We start from the raw sequence: 26,609 nt of genomic DNA, 5'->3' as shown, positions 1-26,609 counted from the left end.
CCTCAGAGGGGTGTCTGGGGTGCGTGGTCCCTATTTGGACCATCTAGGCAGGTGGCTTGTTTTCCCTTTCCCAAGGCCTTCCCCATCAGGTGCCAGGCTTGGCTTGGGTCCTCCAGGCACCCCCAGCCCCTCTTTCTCTGCCCAGAGCTCCTGCATCAGCTTCTCATACTGGAAGGAGACAGTGTCCATCCTGTTGAACCCGGACCGTCAGTCACCCTCGGCCCTTGTCAGCTACATTGAGGAGCCCTACATGGACATAGACAGGGACTTCACTGAGGACTGACCTTGGCCTGGGCCTCAGGAGGCTGCTGGGCCAGGGCCAGTGCGGATAAGCGTGGGTACACGTGCCACGTGCCCTGCCTGTCCCCACTCCTCCCTCCCTGCTGTTCTCAGCCTCCTCCCCAGATCTTCAGGTACACACTTGGGGGTCAGGGGGAGCGTCCTCAAAGCCCTCGGCCCTGGGCATGAGAGCCCCAGGTCACTGGGGGACCTCAGTTCCCTCAGGGGCCCCACAATGCAGACAAGGGCACTCAGCCTGCCCTTCAGAACCCTGGGGCCCCGGCTCACCAGAGCCAAGGGGGCTTTTTAAAGTAGCTCTGTCTGAGCTCTTGCCTAGTTTCTCAGCTGTCAGTGCTGGGATAGGGAGGAAGATGTGGGCACACTGCCCTCCCCGCCCCGCTCCCCAATCTGTGAGCCAAGCTTGCCCTGGCCTTTGGACTCAGGCAAAGGCTTCTGAGCCCCTGGACAGGGCTGGGGGATACCAGAGAATGCCACCTCCCCCAAGCCTGCCCGTGTCCTTCCCTCGTTCTCCTGTAGCTCCTCTGGTTCTGTTTGCTCATTGGCCACTGTGTTCCTCCCGGGGGGTCCCCCAGAAGGGGGGCTTGCCCTCCATCCCTTGGGGGATGGGGCAGCATCTCCTGCCTGAGCCCAAACACAGGAGCTGGCTGGGAGCACATCCCTGGCCCTTCCTCGTGTTGCCAATTTATTAACAGCAAATAAACCAATTAAATGGAGACTATTAAAGAATTTTATTTTAAATGACTGCTGTGGACCTAACTTTTGTCCTTGGGATCTGTGTGACAAGGAAGCCACCTGGAGCTGCAGTCGTGGTTTTCATTCGGGGTCTAGCAGGGCCTAGAGGGGTCTGCAGGTCAGCAGATAGAGAGGAAGAGACAGGAGGCCGGCAGGGTGGGCGCAGCTAGAGGCAGGTGAAGAGCAGACGTCCCTCTTCAGAGCCCAGGGTTGGGGTTCAGGCTGTCACTCCTTGTGCTGAGGGGAAGGGGTATGTGTGAAGGAGTTGCAAAACATCCCGCCGCCCTGTGCAGAGACAGGCTGGCACCCTGAGCCCACCCCTCACCTTGGGGCCCAGGGCATCCCGGGTCCGTGCCCGCAACTTGTTGGCCTGGGTTTCTGCCATGTCCGCTCGCTCCTCTGCATCATCCAACTCGTGCTGGGCCTTGCGGTACTTGGCCAGGTTAGTGTTGGCCTGCTGCTCCTGGGGATACAGGCAGGGCCTCAGTTTACCCTTTGGGAACTGAGATGGTCATCCTTGTCCCTGCCTCAGCAAAAGCAAGGCACCCAGGATCCATTCAGGTACACAGCTAGGTCCAGTCTCTTTTCATTCTGGGAGGGTAGAACTGCCACATGACCCTTTGGGGAAGGCTACCCTGGCCCAAAGGCAACATGGGAACTGTGGCCTAGAGAGGAGGGGATCACCAGAAGCATCTTGACCTGCAGCCAGCCCCAGGTAACCAGACCCCGTGGACTCACCGCCTCCTCAAACTGGCGCTTGTAGCTCTTGACCTTGCTCTGCAACTTGTCCACCAGGTCCTGCATGCGAGCCAGGTTCTTCCTGTCCTCCTCGGCCTGAGCAGGGAAAGGGGCTCAGCTCTGGCATGGACCAGGCCAGTTCCAGGGCCGTGCCCCTCACAGGCCCAGTCCCCCGCGGGCCCAATCCCTCACCTGATACGCGAGCTCCTTGACCCTGCGCTCATGTTTCCGCACCCCCTTGAGGGCCTCAGCGTGCTTCTTCTGTTCTGCGTCGAGCTCAGCCTCCAGCTCCCTCACCTGCAGGCAAGGCAGCCAGGGATGGACTGATGCCCTGAGCCTGCCCTCAGGCCTGCCCACCTGCCTGGGAGGGGAAGGGAAGCCCTGCGCACCTTCGCCTCCAGCTTCTGCACCTGCTTCTTCCCACCCCGGAGGGCAGCTTGTTCTGCCTCCTCAAGCCGTGCCTGCAGCTCCCGGGCAGTCTGCTCCAGCGTCTTCTTCATCCGTTCCAGGTGTGCACTCGTGTCCTGCTCCTTCTTCAGCTCCTCAGCCATCATGGCCGCCTGTGGGAAGGTGGCCTGGTCAGGAGGTGACTGGCTCCAGGGGAAGTGTCTTTGGGCTTTACGCAGGTTCCCCGACCCCGGCCCAGCCTCACGTCAGTGATGGCCTTTTTGGCCTTCTCTTCAGCCTCCCGCCTCTCCTGGGCAGCCTCCTCCACCTCCCCGCTCAGCTGGGTCAAATCCGCCTCTAGTTTCTTCTTTTGGTTCAGGAGGCCTGTATTCTGGGGAGAAGCAGAGCCTCAGAGCTGGCCAGCAGACCCCTGCCCCACACGTCCCTGCGTCCCCCATGTCCTCACCTGCGAATGCAGGAGGTTGAGGCGCTCGGTGGCCTCCAGCAGCTCCTGCTCTGCCAGCCTCCGGCTGCGCTCGCCCTGCTCCAGGGCCGCCCGCAGCTCCTCCAGCTCCGCCGCCAGCAGAGCAGCTCTGCGCTCCAAGGCCTGTGCCTGCTCGCGCAGCTCAGCCGCCAGCCGCTGCTCCTCGTCCCGCCCTGCCTGCTCCTCCTTGAGCTGGGCCTGCAACAGCCGCGTGGCTGCCTGGGCCTCTGTGGCCTGGCGGGTGGCATGGCCCAACTGCAGCTCCAGATCATTGAGGTCGCCTTCCATCTTCTTCTTGAGCCGCAGGGCCTCGTTGCGGGCCCGCGTCTCCGCATCCAGGGAGGCCTGCAGGGACTCCACAGCCCGCTGGTGGTTGCGCCTGTGGAGGGAGGGTGGAGGTGCATGCAGGCACCACACTTGCCATTCCAGATGCCCAAGGAATGTTGGCGACATCATGACCCCATCTTGGGAATAAGTGACCTGCCCCTCCCTGGTTTAAAGCCCCTTGTGACTGCTGATGAAAATCAGAGCAAGTTCACGGGCAATAAGAAAGGCTCAGGAGCAGACAGACGGGCTGAACTCTGGTTCTACTCTTCCTGCTTGTGTAGCCATGGGCAAGTCCAAGGTTCACCCCTAGATGTGGGCAGTAATGCCAGCCTGAGAGTCAGGTGGGAGGAGTAAACCAGCTTTCCCCTGCCAGCCCACGCACACAGCGGGGCTCAGTTGATGCTGCTTTTCTGCCTTTGCCCAGCTCTCAGGTGGCTGGGATGGGAGACAGGATAAGCCCTTGGGTGGTGGCAGGTGGGGAGGGTCCCAGCCCCCTACCTGAGGTTGGTGCATTCCTCGTCTTTCTCTGCCAGCTTCCGGTCCACTTCAGCCTTTACCTGGGATAATTCCAGCTGGATCCGCAGAGTCTTGGTCTCCTCCAGCTCCAGGGCCCCCTGGAGATGCAGAGTAGGCAGTATGGGGGTGGGAGGCCAGGGGACAAGAGATCTGCCCACCCCGCGCCCACCCCGCAGCCAGCCCCAACCTCAGCCTCCTCTAGCGCAGCCTGGAGCTCACTCTTCTCCCCTTCCAGTGCCTTCTTGGTTTTCTCCAGCTCCTGTATGCTCTTCCCGCTGAGGCTGACATGGTCTGTGAGGTCACTGATCTCCTCTGCGGAGTAGACAAGGCACTGAACCCACCCTCACGGCATGGGCTCCAACCCGAGTGCCTCACCCACCCCAAACTCCAGGGTAACCCCACCAACTTCAGGGCAGCTCGCAAGCTGCTGTGTGACTCCAAGGTGCCTCCCAGCCCAGGCCCAGAGGTGACCCCTGACCCCAGAGCTGACCTCTGGGCAGATCCTACCCTGCAGGTTCTTGTTCTCCCGCTTGAGCGTCTCCAGGGCTTCGAGAGCCTCCTCGTGGCTGTGCCGCAGCCGGAAGAGCTCCGTGCCCAGGCTGCGGGCCTCCCTCTGGGCTGCCTCCAGCTCCCTCTGCGTCTCCTCCTCCTGCCGCCGCCGCTCCTCCAGGGCGCGTTCCAAGTGCCGCTGCTTCTTGTCCAGCGCAGCAGCCGCCGTGGTCGCCCGCTCCAGCTCCAGGGTCACGTCCTCTGACTCCGTCTGCAGCCGCAGCTTGGCCTTCTCCAGCGAGGAGCACTTGGCGTTCGCGGCCTCCACCCCCTCCTCTGCCTCCTGCAGCCGCAGGGCCAGCTTCTTCCTAAGCCACGGGACCAAACGAGGTGGGGCCTGGGTAGCCGACAGGCTGGCCGAGCACTGACCCCCAGCATCAACCCTCGCCCTAATTTGTACCAAAAACGTTACTCTAGCACAGGGATGGGCAGACTTTTTCTATAAAGGGCCAGACACTAGTCTAGACTTGTATTTCTGTCACAGCATGAAAGCAGCCATAGACAATATGTAAGTAAGTCAGCATGGCTGTGTTCCAAAAAAAACGTTATTTACAATACAGGTGGTGGGCTAGAGTTTGCTGACCCTTGCTCTAGTAGCTTCCTAGAGTCAGATCTATTTCTCTCATTTTGTAAAAGGGCTGCAGGAATGGAGCAAGGGGGTGGAGGCGAAGGAGCCCACACATGGAGGGTCCAGGGGAAGAATCATCTGACTGGACAAGGGCAGTGCCATGGTCATCACAGATACCTGGGACTTGATTTGCACTTCAGACTGGCAGCGAGCCCCAGCGTTCAAGTTTAAGGCCTTTCCTAGACCCTTGGGCAATTAAGACCTTCTTCCCCAAAGCCATTTAACATCACCCAAGATGTAAAGGAGAAAGAACAAAAGCTTCAGGTTGGCAGGAAAGAGCACAGGTAGGAAAGGCCGGGATTAGAGAGCAAGGAGCGGAGGGCGCCGGCTCTTCCTCCAATGGCAGGCACGCCCTTGTTTTCTGATGAGCTTGTCTTCCGGCAGAAAGGCCTCCAAGAGTGGAGGGGAGGAGGGCGGGGGTGGGGGACACTCAGGCACGGGCGTGGTGATGGCCTGGCTGGCAGGGGCGTCCGCGGGCCGGGCAGGCACTCACTTGGCCTCCTCCAGCTCTTCAGTTCTCTGGATGGCGTCAGCCTCGTACTTGCTCCTCCACTGGGCCACCTCGGCGTTGGCCTTGGACAGCAGCCGCTGCAGCTCGGCCTGGGCCTCTGTCTCCTCCTCGTGCTGCTCCCGCAGTAGGTCACAGTCATGCCGCAGAGTCTGCACAGCGTGGGCCAGGGCACTCTTGGCCTGCAGGGACACCGGTGACCTCAGCATCAGGCCAGTGGCCCTGGCCCCCACCCTGCCCGCTCTCACAGCCAGCACCCAGCCCACCTTGCTCTCCTCCTCCAGCTGCCTCCGTAGCTCCTCCAGGCTCTGGGCGGCCGAGGCCTTTCCCCGGCTCAGCTGACTGATCAGCGACTCCTTCTCCTCGAGCAGGCGGCTCAGCTCCCCTGTGGGCGCAGGGGCGAGAGGGCCGGTCAGGCAGGCAAGGGGCAGCACCGAGGCCCCGGCGTGGCTGAGCAGAATCCAGACCCTCACCACTCTCGGTCTGCAGCCGCCCACGCTGGGTGCTTGCGTCTGCCAGCTGCCGCTGCAGCTCCTCCACCTTGATCTTGGCCTCACTCAGCTGGTCCTCGTAGGCCCGGCACAGCTTCTCCGCACTGGCCTGGGGTCCAGGGTCAGGTATCAGGACAAGGTTGTGAATCAGAGGGCAGGGTGTGGGGCTGACAGTCAGAGCCTGGGGGTGTGGCCCCGGCGGAGCTCAGGCTGAGGGCCAGGGGTTCTGCTGGGCTCACGGCTTAGCAGGTGCACCAGGCATGAGAGGGCCCACCAGGCCCGAGACCACGGGGTGAGGGTGAGGGTGCTAGTGTCTGCAGTCAGCTCAGGCCTCAGGTGGTCAGCAGTCAGCTGTCAGGTTCAGGTGGGTGCTGGGGGTCAGGACGGCCAGGACAGGAATGGGGTCAGAGTTCAGGGCGCGAGGGCTGGTGGCTAGAACTGGATGTGGCAGGCAGGGAGCCGGGCTTAGGAATCGGTTTAGCCATCAGGGCCGATGTGGGATGGGGTAGTGCAATGGGTCAGGCTGGGTCCAGGGGCAGGGCTGGTCCGGGGGGTCAGAGGCTGGGGTCCGCTGCTAGGGCCAGGACTGGTTTAGTGGCAGGCGGGGTTGGAGCTGGGGCTGGAATGGCTTCAGGGGCCAGGAAGGAGGCTGACACCTTGCCCCGAGCCAGAGTCTCAACGCTGGCGCCCAGGTCGTCGACCTCCATGCGCAGCTCGCTCTTCTCCTTTTCCAGCTTCTGCCGCACGCGCTGCAGGCTGTCCACCTGCTCGCTCAGCTCCGCCGCGCTGTCCCCCTGCTTGCGCCGCAAGGCAGCCACCGTGGCCTCGTGCCGCAGCGCCGCCTCCTCCAGCTCCCGCCGCAGCCGCCCCAGCTCGGCCTCGCGCTTGCGGCAGCCCTCGCGCTGCCCGGCCGACGCGCCACCCGCCTCCTCCAGCCGCTCGCTCAGCTCCTCCAGCTCCCGGGCCGCCTCCGCCCGCTGCTTCTCCACGCGGGCCCGGGCCGCACGCTCCGCCTCCAGCTCCTCTTCCAGCTCCTCGGCGCGGGCCTGGGATGGGCGGGCAGGTGGCCGTCACCTCTGTGGCCTGGGACCCCCGCCTCCGCCCCGCCCCGCCCCACCCACCTGCAGCTCCTTGATCTTCTTCTGCAGCTGGGTCCCCAGCAGCTGCTCGTCCTCCACCCGCAGGTTCAGCTGGCACACCTCGGAGTCCTTCCTGGGGGCCACAGGGTAGACCTGAGCCGGGCCAGGTCCTAACTCCCACCCACCTGCCCGGGCCACCCTGCACCCCTGGTTTCCTCCCAAGTCCCGGCCCAGCCTACCGCCCCAGCCTACCGCCCTGGGCCCTGCTGCCCTCCACCCCAGGCTCTGACTGGGCTCCTGGGGCCGGGGCTTTAGGCCACTCCCCTTGGCACCCTCAGGCCAGGGGGTCCTGTCTGCTGCCCACCCCCATGCCTACTTCTTGAGCTTCTCCTCTAGCTGCTGCTTGTCCTGGGCGGCATCCGTCACCGACTCCTGCGTCAGCTTCAGGTCGCCCTCGAGCTTGCGCTTGGCCCGCTCGGCATCCAGGCGCAGCTTCTTCTCCTGCTCCAGGGAGCACTCCAGCTGGGGCAGGGCAGGGACGGGGCTGAGCCGCGGGCCCGGGTAGCCATGCCCGCTGCCCCGGCCCCGCCACAGGGCCCTGGCTGTGGCCCCAACTCACGTCTTCCACCTGCTGTTCCAGCCTGAGCTTGCCCTTGGCCAGCGCGCCCACGCGGTCCTCCTCGGCCTGCAGGTCGCCCAGGGCCTGCTGGTGGGCCTCCTGCAGCGCCTTCTTCTCCTTGGTCAGTCGGGCCACAGACTCGTCCAGTGTCGCCATCTCCTCCGTCAGGTTCTTCACCTGGGCCGGGATCACCACGGAGATGTCCCTCCCCACACTCGGGTCTGAGCAGCCACCGTGGCAGGTCAGAGCAGCCGCTGGGCTGGAGCCAGCCCCTCCCAGCTAAGGGACCCCGGGCCAGGAGCTTCACTCTGAGCCTCAGCTCGTTCCTCCCTAAGGGCTGTGACACCCTCCTGGGCCAGCTGTACCGAGGGGTTCCTGGTAACGAGGGGACGCTCACAGAGCTCCTGGCCCGTGCCTGGCACGAAGGAGACCCCTGGAGGTCAGCGATTATTTAGTATCAAAAGGTGTTCAAGACAGCTCCCTCCTAGCCCGGCTTCCTCAGTGACCCCTACGAGAGCCTGAGCAAGCAGCTCGCCCCTGCCCCCCACTTTCCCCTCAGGTACAACGGGGCAATCCTCCCAGGCCTGTGAAGCTCACGGGCTGGTTTGAGGGCTCAGGGCGAGAAGGCATGCGAGGCGCCTGGTCTGCCAGCTGGGGGTGGGCTCCTGCCCTCGGGGGGCTGGCAGTCCAGGGACAGGGATGACTGCTGGCACCTGCTGGGCCCTGCAGTGAGGGCTCGACAGAGGCCATTATGTCACAGAGGCTCACCCACCCTACCGGATGTGCTATTAACCCCATTTAACAGACGAGCAGACTGAGGAAGTGGCCTGCCCGAGGTGGCCCAGCTGGGGCCCAGCAAAGCTAGAGTGGGAGCTGCAGCCCCAGGCCTGTCCCCGCAGCCAGCGCGCCCACACCTTGTTCTCCGTGGCTTGCTTCTCCTTCTCGGCCTTGGCCAGCGTCAGCTCCAGGTCATCGATGTCCTTTTTGAGCTCCGTGCACTCATCCTCCAGCTTGCGCCGGCGGGCAGCCAGGTCAGCATTCACCTCCTCCTCGTCCTCCAGCCGCTCGCTCAGCTCCTTCACCTTCGCCTCAAGCTGCACCTTGGACTTGATCAGCAAGTGGCAGCGTTCCTCTGCATCTGCCAGGTTCTCCTGTTCCTGGAGGGGACACCGGGGATGGGGCAGAGTGAAGGCCAGGCCAGGGAAACCCACTGAGGGATGCCAGGCCAGGACCCAGAGAAGAAAGGTCATTTGTTTGTCTGTGCAAGGTTTTGCCCAGGCTGGGCTGGGCTGTGGGCACCTGCCATGCCTGGGACTGTTCCTGGCCCTGCAGGAGCTCAGGGGTGGTGAGATGAGGGCTCTGGCAGAACAGATGGGGGCAGGAGTGGTACCTCCAGCAGGGAACCTTAGGCAAGACGCAACCCAAAAAGGGCTCCAGGGAAGAAGCCAACTGGCAGCTCTACCTGTGCAGGGCCCTTCAGAGAGGCAGGTGAGGGCCTATGTGCTGAGCCTGAGGCCAGGCAGGGGCTCCGAGGCCTTGAGATTCTCTCCCACTGTTCCATCCCCACCTGGCGGTATAACCATCTCCTGCACTAGGTGATGAGTCTTGTGACCAGAGAGCTTCTTCTGTCTTCCCACCAATGTACCTCCAGCACTAGTATGGGGCCTGGCACGCAGGTGACACTCAAGCGCTGGGTGAAAAAGGCATGGCTCTGTGGACCTTAATCCTTGCCCTCCGTTTACTGCCCTGTGACCTGCCACCTGCGCTCCCAAGGCCCTTAAAAGCAGAGAAGGGAGCCCGGGGCTGCTTCGGGGACTGCCCAGGAGAGCCAGGGAGCAGGGGCTCCACTCTGCAGCTCCGGTAGGAAGCCAGGGTGACGTGGGGGGTGAGGGCAGCAGGATGCCACGTGGGGAGGCCAGGAAGCCGGGAGGCTGGGCACAAAGGAGCCCAGAGGCCTTGTCTCCCAGAGCAGGAAGCCCCCCGTGGCGCCCCTGGAACAGGGAGAAAGACTCAGGTCAGGCCTAAACGACCCAGAGCAGGCCAGGCCTGTCCTGGCCTGGGTCTGACTGTGGCGTGTCCTCAGAGCAGCCTGGGCACCCTGGGGGTACCAGGTCACCCGTGCCTCGCCCCTTCCCCCACTCACTGCCTGCAGCTGCAGGGCCAGGTCATTCTTCTCCTGGGTGACGCTGACATGTGTCTCCTCTAGCTCCTGGCGTTTGGCTTCAGCAGTGGCCAGAGCCCCTCGCAGCCCCCGCAGCTCCGCCCGCAGGGCCGCCAGCTCCTCCTCGGCCTGCGCCGAGCGCAGCAGTGGTTTCATCTTAAAAAAGAGCTTCATCCATGACCAATTCTTGACGGCATTGAAGGCGCGGATGTTCCACTGGATGGTGAAGAGGGCGTCCCTGGGGAGGGGCAGCTGCAGGTCACCAGGCAGGCTCGGCACCGTCCCTTCCGAGGCCCAGCCCTGCGGGTCCCTGAGCACCTGCCCTGGGCTCTGCACTAGGCCCTTGGTGTGTACTGTCCCCTCAAATCTTCCCAACGGCCCTCGGAAATAGGTCCCTATTTCCTAAGTGAGCTTACAGGAGGCCCTCCTCCAGCCGCCTGGAATTGAACCCACAGGTTCAAGGAGCCCGGGGTGTCCTGGTGGCCGCTCCCGTGGCTGGAGACACGGTGAGAGCTAGGACTCACTAGCTGAGATGACTCTGACTCGGGCAGCCCCCCCACAAGACAGAGACAACCCCACACCTACCACGGAGGCCTAGACTTTCACCAAGTGTCCTGCCCAGGGCCTGGCACGTAAGAGCAAGTGGGCAACACTGGACGCTCTTCTGACCATGCCGGCCCTGCTCGGGGGGCCTGGGGGGGAGTGGCAGGTGCTCTCACCCCAATCTCTGAGGCAAGAAGTGGGGGCTGGAACAGAGCCTTGCCCCTACCAAGGATGGCTCTTCTGATCCCTGGGGTAGGATGGCAGGGTGCGGAGAGCAGGTGGTTCTGGGAGCGGGGGGGAGGGGACACGCCTCTGTGCCCGCCCCCACACCCACCTGCCTCCTAGCAGGCGCTGGTACTCGAGGCGCATGAGGCGGCCCCGGCTGCGCGCCTGCAGCAGGGTCAGGACCTTGGCCAGACGCTGGTCACGGAGCTCCTCCAGGACACCAAGCATCCCAGCCTTGAAGAACACCTGGGGGAGGGGCACGGGGAGCCAGCGGGTGACCCCCGACTGCCAGCGTGACCCAGTCTGTCGTGACCCCTACACCCACGGCCAGCCCAGCCTGCTGTGCCCTGACCTTGGTGTGGCCAAACTGGTACTGGGTGTGGTCGATGTCCAGCGAGCCCAGCAGCTTCTCCGTGGCCTTCCTGCTGTCCATGAATGTGTCATCCGGGATGGCACTGGGGTTCAGTATGCGGTACCTGGGAGAGCAAGGAAGGCCGGTGAGGAGGGGCTGGGAAGGGGAGGAGAGCCGAGGCCTGAGGAGGCTGGTGGGGCGAGCAGCTGGGCTAACTCCGGGGCCCCAGGGGGCCTGGAGCAAGGGCTCGAGAAGGGCCCAGGCTGAACAAGGCCGTCAGCAGGGCAGGCCATCATGACACTTGGCTTCTGGGCATATTCTGCTTAAAAACCTTGGACCTTTCTACAGCATAATACCTTCGTGTAAATAAAACACACCCATGCTAAAAACAACCAAGCTTGGATTGGGAAGTGGATGTGGCTCAAGCGATCAGGCTCCCTTCTACCACATGGGAGGTCCAGGGTTCGATTCCCGAGGCCTCCTGGTGAAGGCAAGCTGGCCCGTGCAGTGAGCTGACCAGAGAGGTGGACTGGCCCATGCCAGTTAATCTACCAGCAACTCCCAGTTGCTCAACCAAAACTCTGGGAGTCACCCTTGTCTTTTTCTTACTCTGTATCCAACTCATCAGCAAGCCTGTTGGCTCCACCTCCAATATTTACCACAAATCCGTTCACCACACACACACACACACACATACACACACACACATACACACCCCAGGTGTAAGCCACCACCATCTTTCCCTGAGATGCCTGCCCCCACCTCCTCATCAGTCTCCCTGCTTCCCCGCGGTGACAGGAGCTTTGGTCTGGCTGGCTGCTGGCTCCAAAGGGTGTGCCCTTCCCAACACATCCCACTGGAGAGGAGGGCAAGGGGGAAGATGGCCATCCCAGGCTGAACAGGAGAAAGGCCAGGGCTGGGCAGGGAGACACTGACCGCTGCCGGAAGTCCGTGTAGAGCAGCCGGTTGGGGAAGCCTTGGCGGCAGATCCGGATCCCCTCCAGAACCCCGTTGCAACGGAGCTGGTGTAGCACCAAGAAGGCATCCATCACACCTGGGCATGGTGGGGTTTAAAAGAAAAGGTTAGAGATCAGTGAGACACCTTCACACCCAGAGAAGGAGAAAGAGTCCAGACAGAGCCGGCTTGGAGGTGGGCAGGCCCCGCAGGCTGGGAGGATGCAGCTTCCTGGTCAGTGCCCTGTCACCCTCCTTCCCGTGTCCCCCCACCCCCACCAAGCCTGCCCTGGGTTGCCTTACCTGGGGTCTTATTCTCATTGGGGACAATGCAACGGACGAAGTGGGGCTGTGTGGCCCGCAGGTTGGTCATCAGCTTGTTGAGGTTCTCCTGGGAGTGGGAAGAAGGGGGAGAAGGCGCAAAAGGGGCAGAGCCCGGAATTGGCTAATGCAGCAGGTAAGAACCACCCAGGACTGGTGAGCAAGGGACCCTGAGCTTTTCTTTCGCCGCTGTTCCCTGTGCCCTCTTCTGCTTGACTGGGTCCCCATCACCATCACCAAAGCCTTCGCTCCCCCGCCCATCCCCCCGAGGCCCCCGGGAGCCCGGCCCTGCTCAGGCAGCGTAGGGACGGGAGGCAGCACAGACTTGCTGTGATGTTCACATGCAGAGGAGTTAAACATCACTGCAAGTCTTAACGGCCACCCGCCCAGGGCGCAGGGGACAGAGCAGGGAGTGAAGGGCAGGGCTGGAGGCTTGCGAGGGTGAGGGCCCCCAGGGGGCCCAGGCCGGGCCTCACCTTGTGCAGCTGAGACACCGTCTGGAACGACGCCGCCTTCTTGCGCTTCTCTTTCACCCCGGACTTGGGGGGCTCGGCTGGCGGAGACATGGGTACCAGTCACTCCGGGGATATCACTGTGAGCCTCCTCAGAACGGTACCTCGTCCCTCTGTACTCACCGGAGCAAGAGCCCGCGTAGTTCTCGTAGAGTGTAGCCAGAAGCTTATTCTGTGACTTTTGGAAGATGGGGACGACCGTCTCATTCAGCGGATCCTTGTTTTTCTCCAGCCAACCCACAATGCTGTACGGCACCTGGCGGGGACCAGACGGGTGGGTGCTGAGCAGGGCTGGGGCAGCCTGGGGAGGGAGGGGAGTGGCCAAGAGCTGGGGCTCCTACAGGCACCTACCACGCCCGCGTAGTGGACCACCTCGAAGTGGGCCTGGTACTTGCGCTTCTTGTCAGGCCGCGGCTGCTGGAAATTGGGCGACTTTCCTGCGTGGTTGTCATAGAGCTTGGCCCGGAAGCTTGCATCTGAGGCCTTGGGGAACATGCACTCCTCCTCCAGGATGGACAGGATGCCCAAAGGCTGGGGACCGACGGGACACAAGCTTGAAGGCATGAGAGAGCCTGGGTCCTCCATCGAGCCAGCGCGGTCACCGGAGCCCCTCCCTCTAGGAGCCCTCCCCCGCCCCCAACCAGAAAGGAAGGTGTGTGGCTTGGCTTCCCCTCACTCCCTTTCCTTCCAATTTGCACCACTGACTGGTCTTAGCTTTTAAGAAACATACAAACTCAAACTGACACCTCTGTCCCCACTCTAACCCCCACACGCCAGTTTCACACACGTTACATGCAAACATATGGTACAGTTTAAAAAAGAAAAGGCAACTGAGTTCAAATTTCACCTTCCTCATTTACAAGCTGCGGGGCCCTTACACCTCTCTAAGCCTCAATTTCCTAATCTACAAAACAGGAAAGTGAATATCTTCAGTGCTGATACCTTATAACAGCAACAACTTGCCAGCACCCTACTTGTCCAACATGAGGGGATTATAGAAATGCATCATAGGAAAATCATCTGCTGCGTGAATTACCTGCCTTTTTCAACAATATTCAAATACATTTTTAGAGAAAAAGTAGGATGTACAATGGACACACATCTATAAAAGAAAAATGGATGCCCAGGATAAAGGATTTAGAGAATATTAACCAAAGTGCTAAGATACAGGCTGTAGAAGGACTGGGGCAGAATTATTTTTTTTCCCTTTACTTCCTATTTTTCCAAATTTTCTTACGTTTTCTTTCTTCCATTCTTTGTGTAATAGGGAAATATATTTAATGTTTTATAATCAAATAAGTAAACACACGCTGCCAAGGGCAGTTCTGAGGATCCAGTGAAATTGTAGCTGCAAAAGGGCCTTGGGAACTGCAGATGGTGTGCCCCTGAGAGGCTGATGTCACACACACTCACCAGCACCCACGTTCAATCTCCACACCATTCCACCACACAGCCGCTCCCACCCATACACGCGTGCACAGACATGCACTGTCCCTGCCACACGCACACGAACTGGCTTCAGGGCTCAGCTACGCACTGACCTGTGCACCCGCACACACGCCCATGCTCGTTCCTGCCCACTCACCACTCACACAGCCCCCCTCCCACGACCACTCTGCCCCGCCCCACCTTCTCAATGAGGTCAATGCAGGGCTGCAGGTCAAGGCCAAAGTCAATGAAGACCCAGTCGATGCCCTCCCGCTTGTACTCCTCCTGCTCCAGCACGAACATGTGCTGGTTGAAGAACTGCTGCAGCTTCTCGTTGGTGAAGTTGATGCACAGCTGCTCAAAGCTGTTGAACTGCCAGAGGGCGGCCCGGGGCTCAGCAGGCCTCCGTGTGGTGGGGAAAGGAGGCCCCGAGGGGAGCAGGGTGCCGAGGATCAACCCCTCCAGGTCTCCGCCCCCCCCCGCCCCGCCCCCCAGGCCCCTCACCTCGGTGAACACGGAGCCCTGTGGGCCTTCTCTCACCTCAAAGATCTCAAAGCCAGCGATGTCCAGGACCCCGATGAAGAACTGCCGGGGCAGCTTTGTGTCCAGCGTCTGGTTGATCCGGGACACCAGCCACCGGAAGAGCCGGTCGTAGGTGGCTTTGGCCAGGGCCCCCACAGCAAACACCACCTGGAGTTGGAGGGAGGCTGGGCTGGGACCTGGCAGGGAGTGGCCCCTGCCCTGGCAGCCCCGCTGGCCCTGGCCTGCCAGCCACTCACCTGCTCCACACTCTGGCCCTTGGTCACGTACTCGTTCCCCACGCGGACCCGGGGGTGCAGGAGGCCTTTGAGGAGGTCCCCGCTGCTGACGCCCATCAGGTAGGCAGCCTTGTCGGCACCTGGCAGGGCACACGGGTGGGATGAGGGCAGGGAAAGCCAAGAATGCAGGCAGGTGTGGGGGGGTCTACTGACCTCAGCATAGGGTCAGAAGACGGGGGTTGAGAGGGGTCAAGTTCAGGGCCAACAAACTGTAAGCATCAGGAGGATGAAGGTCTAGCATTCACAAGTCAGGGGTTGTAATCAGTGCCAGGTAAGACTAAGACCAAAGGCTGTAGACAAGGGCTAGGGCTAATGATCATGGACATGACACTGGGCTAGGGGTCAAGGTGACGGCCAGGTCAGGGTCCCTCACTCTCAGTGCCGTCAGCCTCAGCCTGCTCCTCCCGCTGCTTCTGCTTGAACTTCATGTTGCCAAAGTGTAGGAGGGCACCCACAATCTTATAGCAGGCGCACTTCTCATCCACGCTGAAGCCCAGGATGTCCATGGCATGCTGCGGTGGGAGGATGGGGGTTCGAAGAAGTTGGGGCTCTGCCAAAGCCCAATGAACTAAGGGCACAGAATCTCTACCCAGCCGCCCGTGCCCCCACTCTGCAGGTGGCCCCGCTTCTGCTGCCCTCCCAGCCCCATCGTACGTCAGTGGCGATGAGCTCCTCCCCGTCATCCATGTTATCCACCGTGATGACGCCCTGGCTGCAGAAGTGGTAGTCGTAGGGGTTCATAGACAGAAGCAGCATGTCTGGGGACACGGCGGAGAAGAGCAGGTCGGGCTGTGCTCAGCCGGCCATCCTCCTCCTCCACCCCCAGGTGCAGCAGGACAGCCTGGAGCCTCAACTTCTTGCCTCAGACCCCTGCGTCCAGGCCGGGGCTTCTCTTTCTTTCTAGTTTCCAGCCCCTACATCCCACTCACCCACTGACCAGCGCTCACGGCCACCCCTCCTGCCCAGACCCCGTGCTGGGCGCTGAGGCACAGGGAGGACCAGTCTCTGCCCTGCGGCGCTTGCAAGTGGGAACTGGGGCCTAGACAGAGTGAGGGGTCCCCTGGAGAGCCCTTGGTGCTGGGGGGAGCCTCTGTGGTCTCAAGACAGCAAGAGGGACTTGGGTTTCCCCAAAAAGCTAGACGACTTTGCCAGGGCGATGGAGCCAGAGGCCTGGGGAGAAGAGGGGGAGGGGGCTCAGCAATACCCAGACGTCCCAGGAAGGGAGAGGGGCCGGGCCGGGCCCTGACTGCCCAGGACAGAGAGCGTACAGGCATCTCGATGGGGGTCCCCAGCTCCTATGGGCTCAATCCTCCCGTGCGCCCTCCCCGCCCTCACCCTGCAGCTCTGGCTTCTTCCCTGAGAGGATCTGGTAGTAGACGTGGTAGCTGCGCTCACCGGGCAGCTGGAAGATCACGCGTGACTTTTCCAGGAGATCTGTAGAGAAGGGGAGGTGCTGGCCTAGTGTCTCCTGGTACCTCCCCAGCCTGGATCACCCCAAGAGGGGAGAAGGGCCCTGGGGAGGAACTGTCAGGAAGGGGGGGGGGCGGGAATGCAGGGAGCGCACCCACCAGCGTGTGTGGAGGAGGGTGTCACTACTGGTGTGCCGAGAGCCTCCATGGCAGGGTGGGAACGCATGTCTGTGTGTCAGCATGTATGTGTCTGTCTGTACATCAGCGTGTCTCTGTATGCAGGTGTCTGCGGGTAGCTTTCCATATGCTTACTCTTTCATCGACATTTTCATTCTTTCGGCGGTGGCACACTCCTTCCCGCAGAGCATGGCTGGGGCATGTCGGTCAGTGCGCGAGGGGCTGGTCCTTGTGAGTGTGTGTGTAGCCGGTCAATGTGCACACGCATGGAGCTAGTGTTTGTGCATGCCTAAGTGTGGAGCTGGTCAGTGTGTGCATGTGGAGCTGGTTTCTGTGGGGCTGTGTGCAAAGGTGCACCTGATCAGAGTGTGTGTGCACTGCCAGGGTCTGTGCTCCTGGCATCCCAAGGTGGGGAGTGGCCAGAGGCATGTCCCTCTCGCAGTCAGGCCCGCTTTGGTGTCCAGGCAGTGGGGCTGGGCCAGGCAGGATGGGCAAGAGTAATAGACAGGTATTCAGGGGAGGTTTCCTGGAGCCAGGGCTGGGCAGGAGGGGGAAGCGCTACGCCGAGATGAGGCTGGCGACAGAAACAGAGGAGAGACCAGGGGAGGGGGGAGGGCTCAAGCACAGGAGCCCGACTGCCAAGTAAGCACTTGGGTCTTCATTTAAGGGAGATGGGACCTAGGGAAGGTTTGAAAGCAGGGATGGGGTGTGATGTTGGAGAAGATCACTCTGGCTTAGATGGAAGATGGAGGAGAGGCTGGGAGACCCCGAGGGGGCCGCCGCAACGTTCCAGGTGAGAGGTGAGGTAGTCTGGGCTCAGCAGTGACCAGGGGATGGAGAGAAGTGTCCAGAACAGGTGGGAGCCAAAAGAACGTGAGCGAAAGGACTCAGGCCCAGCCCTCCATCCCCTCTTCCCCAGGACCCCATCTTCATCCTCCCTCTCCCAGACTCACAGCTGTCAATATCAGCGGATGCCAGTTTCCCAGAGGGACCAAAGTGAATGCGGATGAACTTGCCCTGTGGGCAGAGGACAGGCCCTCAGCCAGGAGGCCCAGCCAAGGCTGTGCTGCTCCCGAAGGCCCCCGCAGCCCCTGCGGCCACTCACAAAGCGGGAGGAGTTGTCGTTCCGCAGGGTCTTGGCATTGCCGAAAGCCTCCATGGCAGGGTTAGCCTCGATGATCTGATCCTCAAGGGTGCCCTGGGGGTGGAGGTGGGGATGAGGACGCCCGTGAGGGGTCGGAGCTCACAGACCACCTCTGGTTGTGAAGGGGGTGGGGGCCCAGGGCCTCATGCTGGTCACCTGCCCACTCAGGCTGGCCCCAGACTTACCCCAGTCTTTGTTGCCAGAAATTGCTGGGGGAGAAGAAAAACAAAGTTAGAGGGCGGGAAGTCCCGGGGGGGTGGAGTAGGGCTGAGAGGTTAGCGGGACAGTGAGTGTTAGTCACGGCATGTGTAGCCCCCCACCCCCACCCGCCAGCCTGGCCCTCCCAGGGATGTCCGAAGGAGAAATGCTAGAAAGTGGGAGCAAGGGTGGCCCTGGCCAAGTGCCTGAGGCAGGAGGCTGCACCTGGGGGTCTCCTACACACAGCCCTTCCCCTCCCCAGCTCTGTCTCTGGCCTATTCATCTCCCACCATCTTCCATGCTCCGTGAAGTGGCTCCTGCCCCAAGCCCGAGTGGCTTCCTGACTAAAATCTCCTCCCCTTCAGAGTCCAGCTCAAATGCCCCTCCACTAGGAGGGCTTCCCTGATGCCTGTAAGCTGGAAGAGTGCTCTGCCCCCTGGAACCTTCCTACCCCGCTCCCTCAACGACAGCCCTTTTTCACTTTTCCTCTGGGCTGTAGTTAGCGTGTCATCCCTGCACAACGGTACTGTTATTCAAAATGACCCTGCCAAGTGCATATCACAGACCCTAATTTGCAAATAAGGAAGCTAAGGCTCAGAGCAGAAAAGGGGTTTGCTGAGCAGAGCGGGCCCTGCACCCGGCCACCTGCCCCCTGGCAGCCGCTGCTGTCTACGCGGGGACTTCCCGAGCTGAGGGGATGCTCCCCGTCCCTCCCTCGCCTCATCCTTATCTTCCCTCCATTTCTCTTTCCTTCTCTTCTCCACAGACACGCCACCACAGGGGCACCCACCCAGCTCTGGGACGCCCAAGACTTACAAATCCCACCCCCACCCTCACCAAAATATTGCTGGGGGGCAGGCAGAAGGGAGAAGCCCCTCCTCCAAACGCCACCCACCCACTCGCATCCAGCGCTTTTGAACAGAGGTCTCTGCCTGTTTGGCCAATCCGGCCAAGGGCGTGGGGGTGAGGGGATTGAGACGGCTTCTAAGTTCCAGCATCCATGGCACCTGTGGGCCAGCGTGTCCCTATCACCCCTGCCTACCTTCTCCCGTGGACTCCAGTCAGGGCTCCTTTCCAACCATGCGTCCCCCTGCCCCAGCCCTTCCTACCTTGTCCCTGCCATCTGGACCAAGCCCCAACTTTCTGCAGTATCCCCAGAGACATTTTGGTATTTTGGAAAATGGGATGGGGGAAGGAAGAGAGGAAAGAGTATTAAAAAGTCAACAGCAAAAACAAAACAGCAAAAACCACCACCACAAAAAAAAAAAAAAAAACTGAAATAAAAATCAAAAACCAAGAAAATCAAATAGGGTAAAGGAAAAAGCCAAAAGAACGAAAAAGAAAAAAGAAAGGAAAAAGGAAAAATAAAAATGCCCCAGAAAAAAGCAAGGCTCAACAGGACCGGGAGTGGAGGCTGTATGGGAGGAGGCCTTGGGCTTCTGGGAAGAAAAGGCAGCCCATTTGGGGGCTGATGGCAGGGGTGGGCATCCACCAAACTCTGACAGCTGTGGGGCTAGGAATAGAATTTTGTACCTCAAAAACAAAAACAAAACAAACCCAAAAATTTGGTCCCCCTATTGTTTCTGAAATTTCTAAATGTACAGAAATTGCAGGGCACAAAACTTCCCCCCACCCATGGCTGCAGAGAAAGCCAAATCTCCTGGCTCCAGCTAAACTGTGTATAAACCCGATTGTCCTGATTACACTCTCTTTGGGGCATGAAAAACAAGAAAAATCACTTCTTAGGGAAAGCAGCCTCTTTGGTAAATGCTTGCAAAATGCAAAGGCCAAGATGGAAGAGGAAAATTACATGAAGAGTTCAGGAATAGCGGTGTCCCACCCCTGCATGCTATAGATGGACTCTGCGCAGGCCCAGAGCAGGCTTGCACAGCAGGTCAGGGGTGCCCATAGCCTCTCTGGTCAAGCCTTGCCCAGGCCAGAGTCTCCCACCAGGGTGGGAAGCTCGGGCAGGGCCGGGGGCTCTGAGGAGTGAAAATCTTTAAAAGAAAAAAAAAAGAGGGAAGAAAGAAAAGAAAAACAGTGCGAAGCAGGAGGGAGCAGCGCCCACGTGGGCGAGTCTTACGGCCTTCTTGCCTGGCCCGTCTCCCAGGGCAGCGACGATGGCAAAGTACTGAATGACCCGCTTGGTGTTAACCGTCTTACCGGCCCCCGACTCTCCGCTTGGATGACATAAACATGAGTCACCAATGCCCATCTGGCCATTCTAATTCTTCCCATTCCCAATGACCCTCCCCCCTTAAGCAGGCCCCCCACTTTCTTCCTCCTCCACCCCCACCCTCCCACCCCCTGCCAGAGGCCCCAACTCAAGAAACCCAACTCAAGGGCTAAATCAGCCCTCAGAGGTGGTGTTTGACAAGCAAGCCGGTGTAGACCATCCCTATGAGATAAAGTCACTGTTTACTGCACTAACTTAGCACAGGAAGTTACTAGGCCAAGTAACGCTCATATAAGCCTTAGAAAACTATGGAAGGCAGGCAGATCATTATTTTCAGATAAGGAAATGGAGCTCGGAGAAATTATGTGACGCTGTGTGGCAGGAGCATATATTAACTCAGTGACTCCTTGTACTTCTGCACGGTAGGTAGGTAGGTGGGACTGTTCACTTTTTATTGATGAGGCTCAGAAGTCCAAGGGCACACAGCAGGAGATGGAAATGTGAGAACTTGAACTCAAGTCCATGGGGCTTCATAACCCTTGCTCGTAGCCACCAGGCTGCACTGCATGTGCCTGCACACACACTCACACACAAGCAAGGACCCTGGCAGGTAAGAATTCTACCACTTTCCTGTGGGGACAAAAGGTTAGTTACCCAGATTCAGAGACAAGGAGATGGGGAGAGGAGGAAGGGGAAAGGAATCACCCTCCTCCTCTTGAGCCAGCATCAGAACCCCCAAGGAATCAGGGTGGGAGGAGATGTGGGGCCCTGGGAAGAGGGGGTATCAGGGCTGGTGATCACTCTGGTCCTTGGACAAACCCTCCCTACCAACCATGAGTCTGCCCAGACAAGGACGGAGAAAATGCTCAGGCCTAATCTAGCTTTAGCTGAGACACTGGCTCCAGGCAATAAAAGCCCTGCCTAAGCACTCTGGATTCCCATTCCGGTAAATGACTCCGGTTCTGCCCGCTTCCTGTCAAATGGCTAGCATTGCCCACCCGACCCCCAGAGTCCACAACTCACGTGATCAGCATGGACTGGTTCTCTCGGTCTGGAGAAAAGGGGAGGGGATAGAGAAGTCAGCCACGGTGTGGGTCCTGCCACAAGTGGACCACCTTGGGTGTCCAAGGCACTAGGGCAGTCCCTGCGCGCTCCAGGGCTAGAAATGGTAAGGACCAGGTAGGAATGGACCGAAGGCCAGCTCCCAGCCGGAGAGGCAGGATGGCTGTGCTGGGGCGCCCAGGAATTGAAAGGAGGGTTGGGTCTTCCCTGCCCCGGACAGGGCACGTGGAAGGAAGGGAGTCCTTTACAGAAGTCTCCCTGGAGCAGGGGCAGGGATCTTGGGTCGGGGACAGGGAGCAAGGCGGCCCTTACTGCGCAGCATGTCGTTGTAGGCATTATCCGCCACCGCGTATATATGGGGCGGGGACTCCGAGCGGCGCCTGCCCTTGTAAGCCGCCACGACAGCGGCCGTGTAGACCGGGAGCCATTTGTAAGGGTTGATGGTAACACAGAAGAGCCCCGAATACGTCTGAGGAGAGAGTGCAAAGTTGGATTGTAGAGGGCCAAGGTCCCATGCTCAGTCCCCAGCCCTCACCTCCCGAGACCCTTGAGACACTGTCCTAAAGTGCCACTTAACATTGCATGCCACACCCTTGAGGCAGTCCTGGGCCTGCACGGCTCTTATTTCTACGCAAGCCCCGCCCCTGCCCGTGACCCCGCCTCCAACCCGAGACACACCCTCAGCCCATCTTAGCCCCGCCCCTGCCGGTCACAGCTCCGCCCCAATCTCCCATGATTCTGCTCCCACAGCGCCTTGGCCTTCCTCTAGCCTTGCTCCCGCGCTAGGGCCCCGCCCCGGCCCCAGCCTCACTGTCCCTCCCCCAGTGGCTCCGCCCCGGCCGCCCACTCACGTAGATCATCCAGCGTGCGTAACGCTGGCGCAGGTTTTGCAGCACGGCCGCCTCGTTGAGGTGCGTCATCATGGCCATGTCCTCGAGCAAGTCGAAGCGGGGTGGGTTCATGGGCTGCAGCTCGGCTTCACGCACTGTCAGCACCTGCCAGGGAGGCGAGGAGGCGGAGGGCCCGACTGGCCTCAGTCTCCCCCCACACACACTCCCAGACCCCGATCACCCAGAGCTGGCCAGGAGCTGGGGACAAGGGGGCACCGAACCTTCTGGTCCTTGGTCTCCACAGTGACTCTGCCTCCTGTGGCCTCGGACTTCACCTCGGCCTCCACGTAGGCGTCCTGTTCGTCGGGCACCCAGACCCGCCTCTTCCCTGGGTTGGAGGAAGAGCATTGGCACTTTGAGAGTGTCTGCCAGGTATTGGGGACCCAGTGCGGGTTCCTGAGCTGTGCTCAGAGGTCTGACCCCTCCCAGAAGCCCCTCTGCCAGGTCGCAGGAGTCCCCAATGTGGATCCCTTCAGACCTAGGCCCTTGAAAGAGCTCAAACACTCTTCAGAGGATCCCGTTTGCACCGTTAGGGTAAGAGGCCCGCATTGCACTGGGTGTAGGTTCAGTCCCTGCTTCGGCGGTAATTGCTGCGTGACCTCGAGAAAATCCCTCATTCTCTGAGCCTGTTTCCTCAAATACAAAATGTTATGAGGACCTCCTGAGGTCCGTATGGAGTGGCCTCTCAGTATCAGGCACAAAACTCTCAGGAGATTCTATTTCCTCCATTACACAAGACTCAAACAGGTCTACTCACTGTGTCCCGTGTTCCCAGCTTACCCCCATCCCCCGCCAACTAGCCCCAGAGCTTCCAGGAGCCCATATTTCATGGTAGTTAAAAGACCATCTAAGACCTCTAGGTGCCCTTCCCTGCTCTGCCACTTACTAGCCCAGTGCTTTGGTCAGGGCTAGCCATATGATTTGCAGGCCCCAGTACAAAACGAAAACGCAAGTCCTTTGTTTTAAAAAATTACTAATAATTTCAAGATGGCAATAGCAGAACAATAAACCAAGCATGAGACCCTTCTGAGCTCTGTGCTAGTATGCAGAGGTTGCACACCCACGAAGCCCGCCCTGGCCCTTCCTCCTCAGGTTGTTGGCAAGATTAAATGAGGTGATGCATGGAAAGTCATCTGCTCTGGGCCTGGCACACCATAAGCACTCGATACACATTAACTATTATTATTGTCCTATGAGCAAACCAGGTCATAAATAGGACAGTCTCTGTCCCTGTCCCTAATAAACAGTGGCTTTGGCTCTGTGGAAAGCACCAAAAATAGCTCCAGCACAGGTTCTGTGGACCCTGGAGGCAGCCTGCATACACACAGCTCCCCTCATCTCAGAGGCCTGAGGGTCCAGCCTGAGTTTGTCCTCACAGACTGCAGCCCCAGGAGGCAGGTGGTAGTGCTCCGATTCAGAGAGGAACGAACTGCGGCTTGCTCAGTGACACACAGGGCTGCACACAGTCCCTGGGATTTTTGCCTCAGGGCCCTAGGCTCTGGGGGCAAAGGCCAGAGTTAAAGCTGTCAAGCCAGAGTGCCTGCCCCTTCAAGCCCGAGCTCGGGGCTGGTCTGAGTCCATAAGGGCTTCTTTGTGCCTGTGCCTCCATCCCATCTTCCTTCACTTACCATCCCATGCGACAGTGTGCACCTTCATCAGCTCTTGGTAACCCTGGCGGAGGTAGCGGGCAGATTCCCCGAGTTCACTCACATCCATCATGGCGGTCGCACTGAGAGGTGGAAGATGAGGAACTGGAAATTTCGGAGGTTCAAGGCAGTCCGAGTAGCAGGCACTGGAAGAGGGCGGAGTGAGGAGGGAACTGAGGGACCAGAGGCCCCAAACTGGAGCATGATCCCCCAACCCACAAGCTCTAATACTAGGTAACTTCCAGGGGCTCCCTTATCTCAGCCTCTCTGGGTGAGCCCCCAACACACATACCCTCAAACACCAAAGCATACCTTCCACAGATTCAGAGAGACTCATGCCACTCAAGAGCACCCTCACCCACCTGTCTGCCTGCCTGCCCTCCCTTCGGCTCCCACCCCAGCCCCGATCACCCACCTCAGCACCACAGTAAGGGCTGAGAGCTGTGCTGCCCCTTTTATTGCCGCTGTCAAGGTCAGCGGAGGAAAGGTATGTCAGCAATCTCCACGTGTCACAGCCCCCCCATCCTGGCCACAGGACACAAAAGGCAAATTCCCTTTTATCTCCACCAGCTCGGTCCCTGAGCTATTTTTACCTCCCATTGTCAGGGGATCACAAAGACAGAGGAGGCTGGCATTCAAAGACTGACTGAGGCAGACAAAAGACAGTGAGAGATTTGGGAAGACTGAGGAGCTCAGAGGGAGAAACTAAGTCACAGAGAATCTGATACACCCAGAAAAAGCCCACAACCCAAGGAACAGAAAGCAAGGAGACTCAGAGAGGAGGAACTGCAGAGTGCCTTATGGGACCATTTAGTACAGCCCTCTTTATACAGACAGGGAAACTGGGGCCTAGAGAGGAGAAAGCACTGGCCAAGTCTCCCTGATAAGCAGTGACAGAGGCCAGGTCAAAAAAAGGAGCCAAGGGAGTGAGACATCAATTTCCACCACCTGGACACCATCTTGTATCCTCTGCCTCTATCCCCATCTCTCTGAGGGCCGGGACAGGCCCTGAAGTCCCCTGGGGAAGTCACAAATGAAGAAAACCAGACCTGGGACCATAAGAACAAAGATATGCCTTGGCTGACAGTAAGCAAGTGGAGGAAATGTAGACCAATTAGGAACCACAACCTGCTCTGAAAGTCAAGATTCACAGGAAACCAATTTCTCAGTCTGAACACAGAGAGGAGAGGTGCCCGCTCCCATGTCCCATTCCAATGAGGGTGGGGGGTGTTGGCATTCCCTCTGCCCGAAACAGGCTTTGGGAATATGTCAGGGCTCTTCCAGGCTCTCCTGTCCATCACCTCATTCAGGCACTGGTGATTCCATAGAATTTTAGAATCAGAGTCGTGGAACTTTAGACTCTGGATACATAGAACCACAGAGTTCCAGAGCCAGAATTCCAGTCAAGATTTCGACTGGGTCTCCACAGAGAAATCCTCCCCTTCCCTCCAACCATGATCACCAGTGGGATACCAATTCCAAATATGCAGGTATGCCAGATAGAAAATACAGAAATAATTTCAAATATCTTTTCAACCACAGAAGGTTCAAAACAGGAAAAACTAATCTATGACGATAGAAGTAGAAGAATAGCCCTTTGAGAGAGGGTAATGACTGGCAACAGGCACAAGAGAGGCCTCTGGAGTGCAGGAAATGCTCTATGAATTGATCATAGTCATCAAATTCATCCAGCTGTATGTTTAAGATTTATGCACTTTACTATACATATGTTACAGGCACACAAATATTTTTTAAACATATTGCTTGCCATGACAATTCAGTGGCAAAAGAGCAGTTTATTAACATTTTTGCTGAGACAACTAGACCACTACATCATACCATATACAAATTATTTCAAAACAGATCAAAGACTTATATGTAAGCACTAAAACTCTTGGAAGAGGGGTAAATCTTCATAACTTTGGAATTAGTAATGGTTTCTTAGATATGACACTTAAAGCACAAAGCAATCAAAGAAAAAATACATTGAACTTCATCAAAATTAAAACGTTTTGGGCTTTCAAGGACACCATCAAGAAATTAAAAAGAAAACGCAATGAATGGGAGAAAATATTTGTATATCAAATAGCTCAGAAGGATCCAGTATTCAGAATATATAAAGAACTCTTACAACTCAATAATGAAAAGAAAAATAACCCAATTTTAAAATGGACAAAGGATCTAAATAGACATTTCTCCAAAGAAGATATATAAATGGCCACTAAGCACATGAAAAGATGCTCAACATCATTAGCCATTGGGGAAATGCAAATCAAATCTACAATGATAAATTGTATACTTGAAAGTAGCTAAAATGGGAAATGTTAGATTGTATATATGATACCCCAATTTTTAAAAATCCATGATGAGGGAAGAGGACTTGGCCCAATGGATAGGGCATCTGTCTACCACATGGGAGGTCCATGGTTCAAACCCCGGGCCTCCTTGACCCATGTTGAGCTGGCCCATGCACAGTGCTGATGTTGCACACGAAGTGCTGTGCCACGCAGGGGTGTCCCCCGCGTAGGGGAGCCCCATGTGCAAGGAGTGCGCCCCATAAGGAGAGCCACCCAGCGCAAAAAAAAGTTCAGCCTACCCAAGAATGGCGCCGCACACACGGAGAGACGATGCAGCAAGATGACGCAACAAAAAAAAAAGAGACACAGATTCCCATGCCACTGACAACAACAGAAGCGGACAAAAGAACACGCAGCAAACGAACACAGAGAACAGACAACTGGGGCCGGGGGGGCGGGTAAGGGGAGAGAAATAAATAAAAATAAAATAAATCTTTGGGAAACGGACTTTGACCCAGTGGTTAGGGCGTCCGTCTACTATATGGGAGGCCCGCGGTTCAAACCCCAGGCCTCCTTGACCCGTGTGGAGTTGGCCATGCGCAGTGCTGATGCGCGCAAGGAGTGCCGTGCCACGCAAGGGTGTCCCCCGCGTGGGGGAGTCCCACGCGCAAGGAGTGCGCCCGTGAGGAAAGCCGCCCAGCATGAAAAGAAAGAGCAGCCTGCCCAGGAATGGCGCCGCCCACACTTCCCGTGCCGCTGACGACAACAGAAGCGGACAAAGAAACAAGACGCAATCAATAGACACCAAGAACAGACAACCAGGGGAGGGGGGGGAATTAAATAAATAAATAAATCTTTAAAAAAAAAAAAATAAAGAGCAATTAGACGTTTAAAAAATAAATAAATCTTTAAAAGAAAAATCCATGATGAGATAGCAC

The 26,609-nt window shown here is 58.5% G+C and overlaps 2 protein-coding genes across 4 annotated transcripts in view; one reads left to right on the top strand and one right to left on the bottom strand.

Annotated features, from left to right (window-relative positions):
• Positions 1–1,038, top strand: part of TRPC4AP (transient receptor potential cation channel subfamily C member 4 associated protein) — a 93,141-nt gene extending 92,103 nt beyond the window's left edge. For all 3 annotated transcript variants that reach the window (XM_058286962.1, XM_058286963.1, XM_071211656.1), the window contains exon 19: positions 146–1,038. In XM_058286962.1, the coding sequence (XP_058142945.1) occupies positions 146–283 (138 nt within the window). In that variant the 3' untranslated portion in view covers positions 284–1,038. The remainder of the gene's footprint in view (positions 1–145) is intronic.
• On the bottom strand, positions 1,010–23,471 carry MYH7B (myosin heavy chain 7B). The gene is made up of 41 exons (XM_023587771.3): positions 23,357–23,471; positions 21,950–22,056; positions 21,690–21,833; positions 21,151–21,307; positions 20,800–20,827; positions 19,684–19,780; positions 17,588–17,611; positions 17,364–17,456; positions 17,212–17,275; positions 16,008–16,106; positions 15,327–15,430; positions 15,046–15,184; positions 14,634–14,752; positions 14,395–14,544; positions 14,056–14,226; positions 12,778–12,957; positions 12,550–12,682; positions 12,391–12,467; positions 11,897–11,984; positions 11,576–11,693; positions 10,640–10,763; positions 10,397–10,533; positions 9,502–9,757; positions 8,273–8,515; positions 7,359–7,535; positions 7,116–7,261; positions 6,782–6,872; positions 6,317–6,706; positions 5,643–5,769; positions 5,436–5,554; positions 5,155–5,351; positions 3,992–4,341; positions 3,672–3,796; positions 3,467–3,582; positions 2,624–3,020; positions 2,423–2,548; positions 2,160–2,330; positions 1,963–2,067; positions 1,771–1,866; positions 1,358–1,495; positions 1,010–1,269 (listed from the first exon to the last, which is right to left on the bottom strand). The coding sequence occupies exons 1-41, from the start codon at positions 23,445–23,447 to the stop codon at positions 1,258–1,260; spliced, it is 5,826 nt and encodes a 1,941-aa protein (XP_023443539.2). The 5' UTR covers positions 23,448–23,471; the 3' UTR covers positions 1,010–1,257.
• Between the last annotated feature and the right edge of the window lie 3,138 nt (positions 23,472–26,609).

This window comes from Dasypus novemcinctus, chromosome 24, assembly GCF_030445035.2.
Source record: "Dasypus novemcinctus isolate mDasNov1 chromosome 24, mDasNov1.1.hap2, whole genome shotgun sequence".
NCBI lineage: Eukaryota > Metazoa > Chordata > Mammalia > Cingulata > Dasypodidae > Dasypus > Dasypus novemcinctus.
Note: the sequence above shows the minus strand (reverse complement) of the source record. Positions and strands in the feature narration are given on the sequence as shown.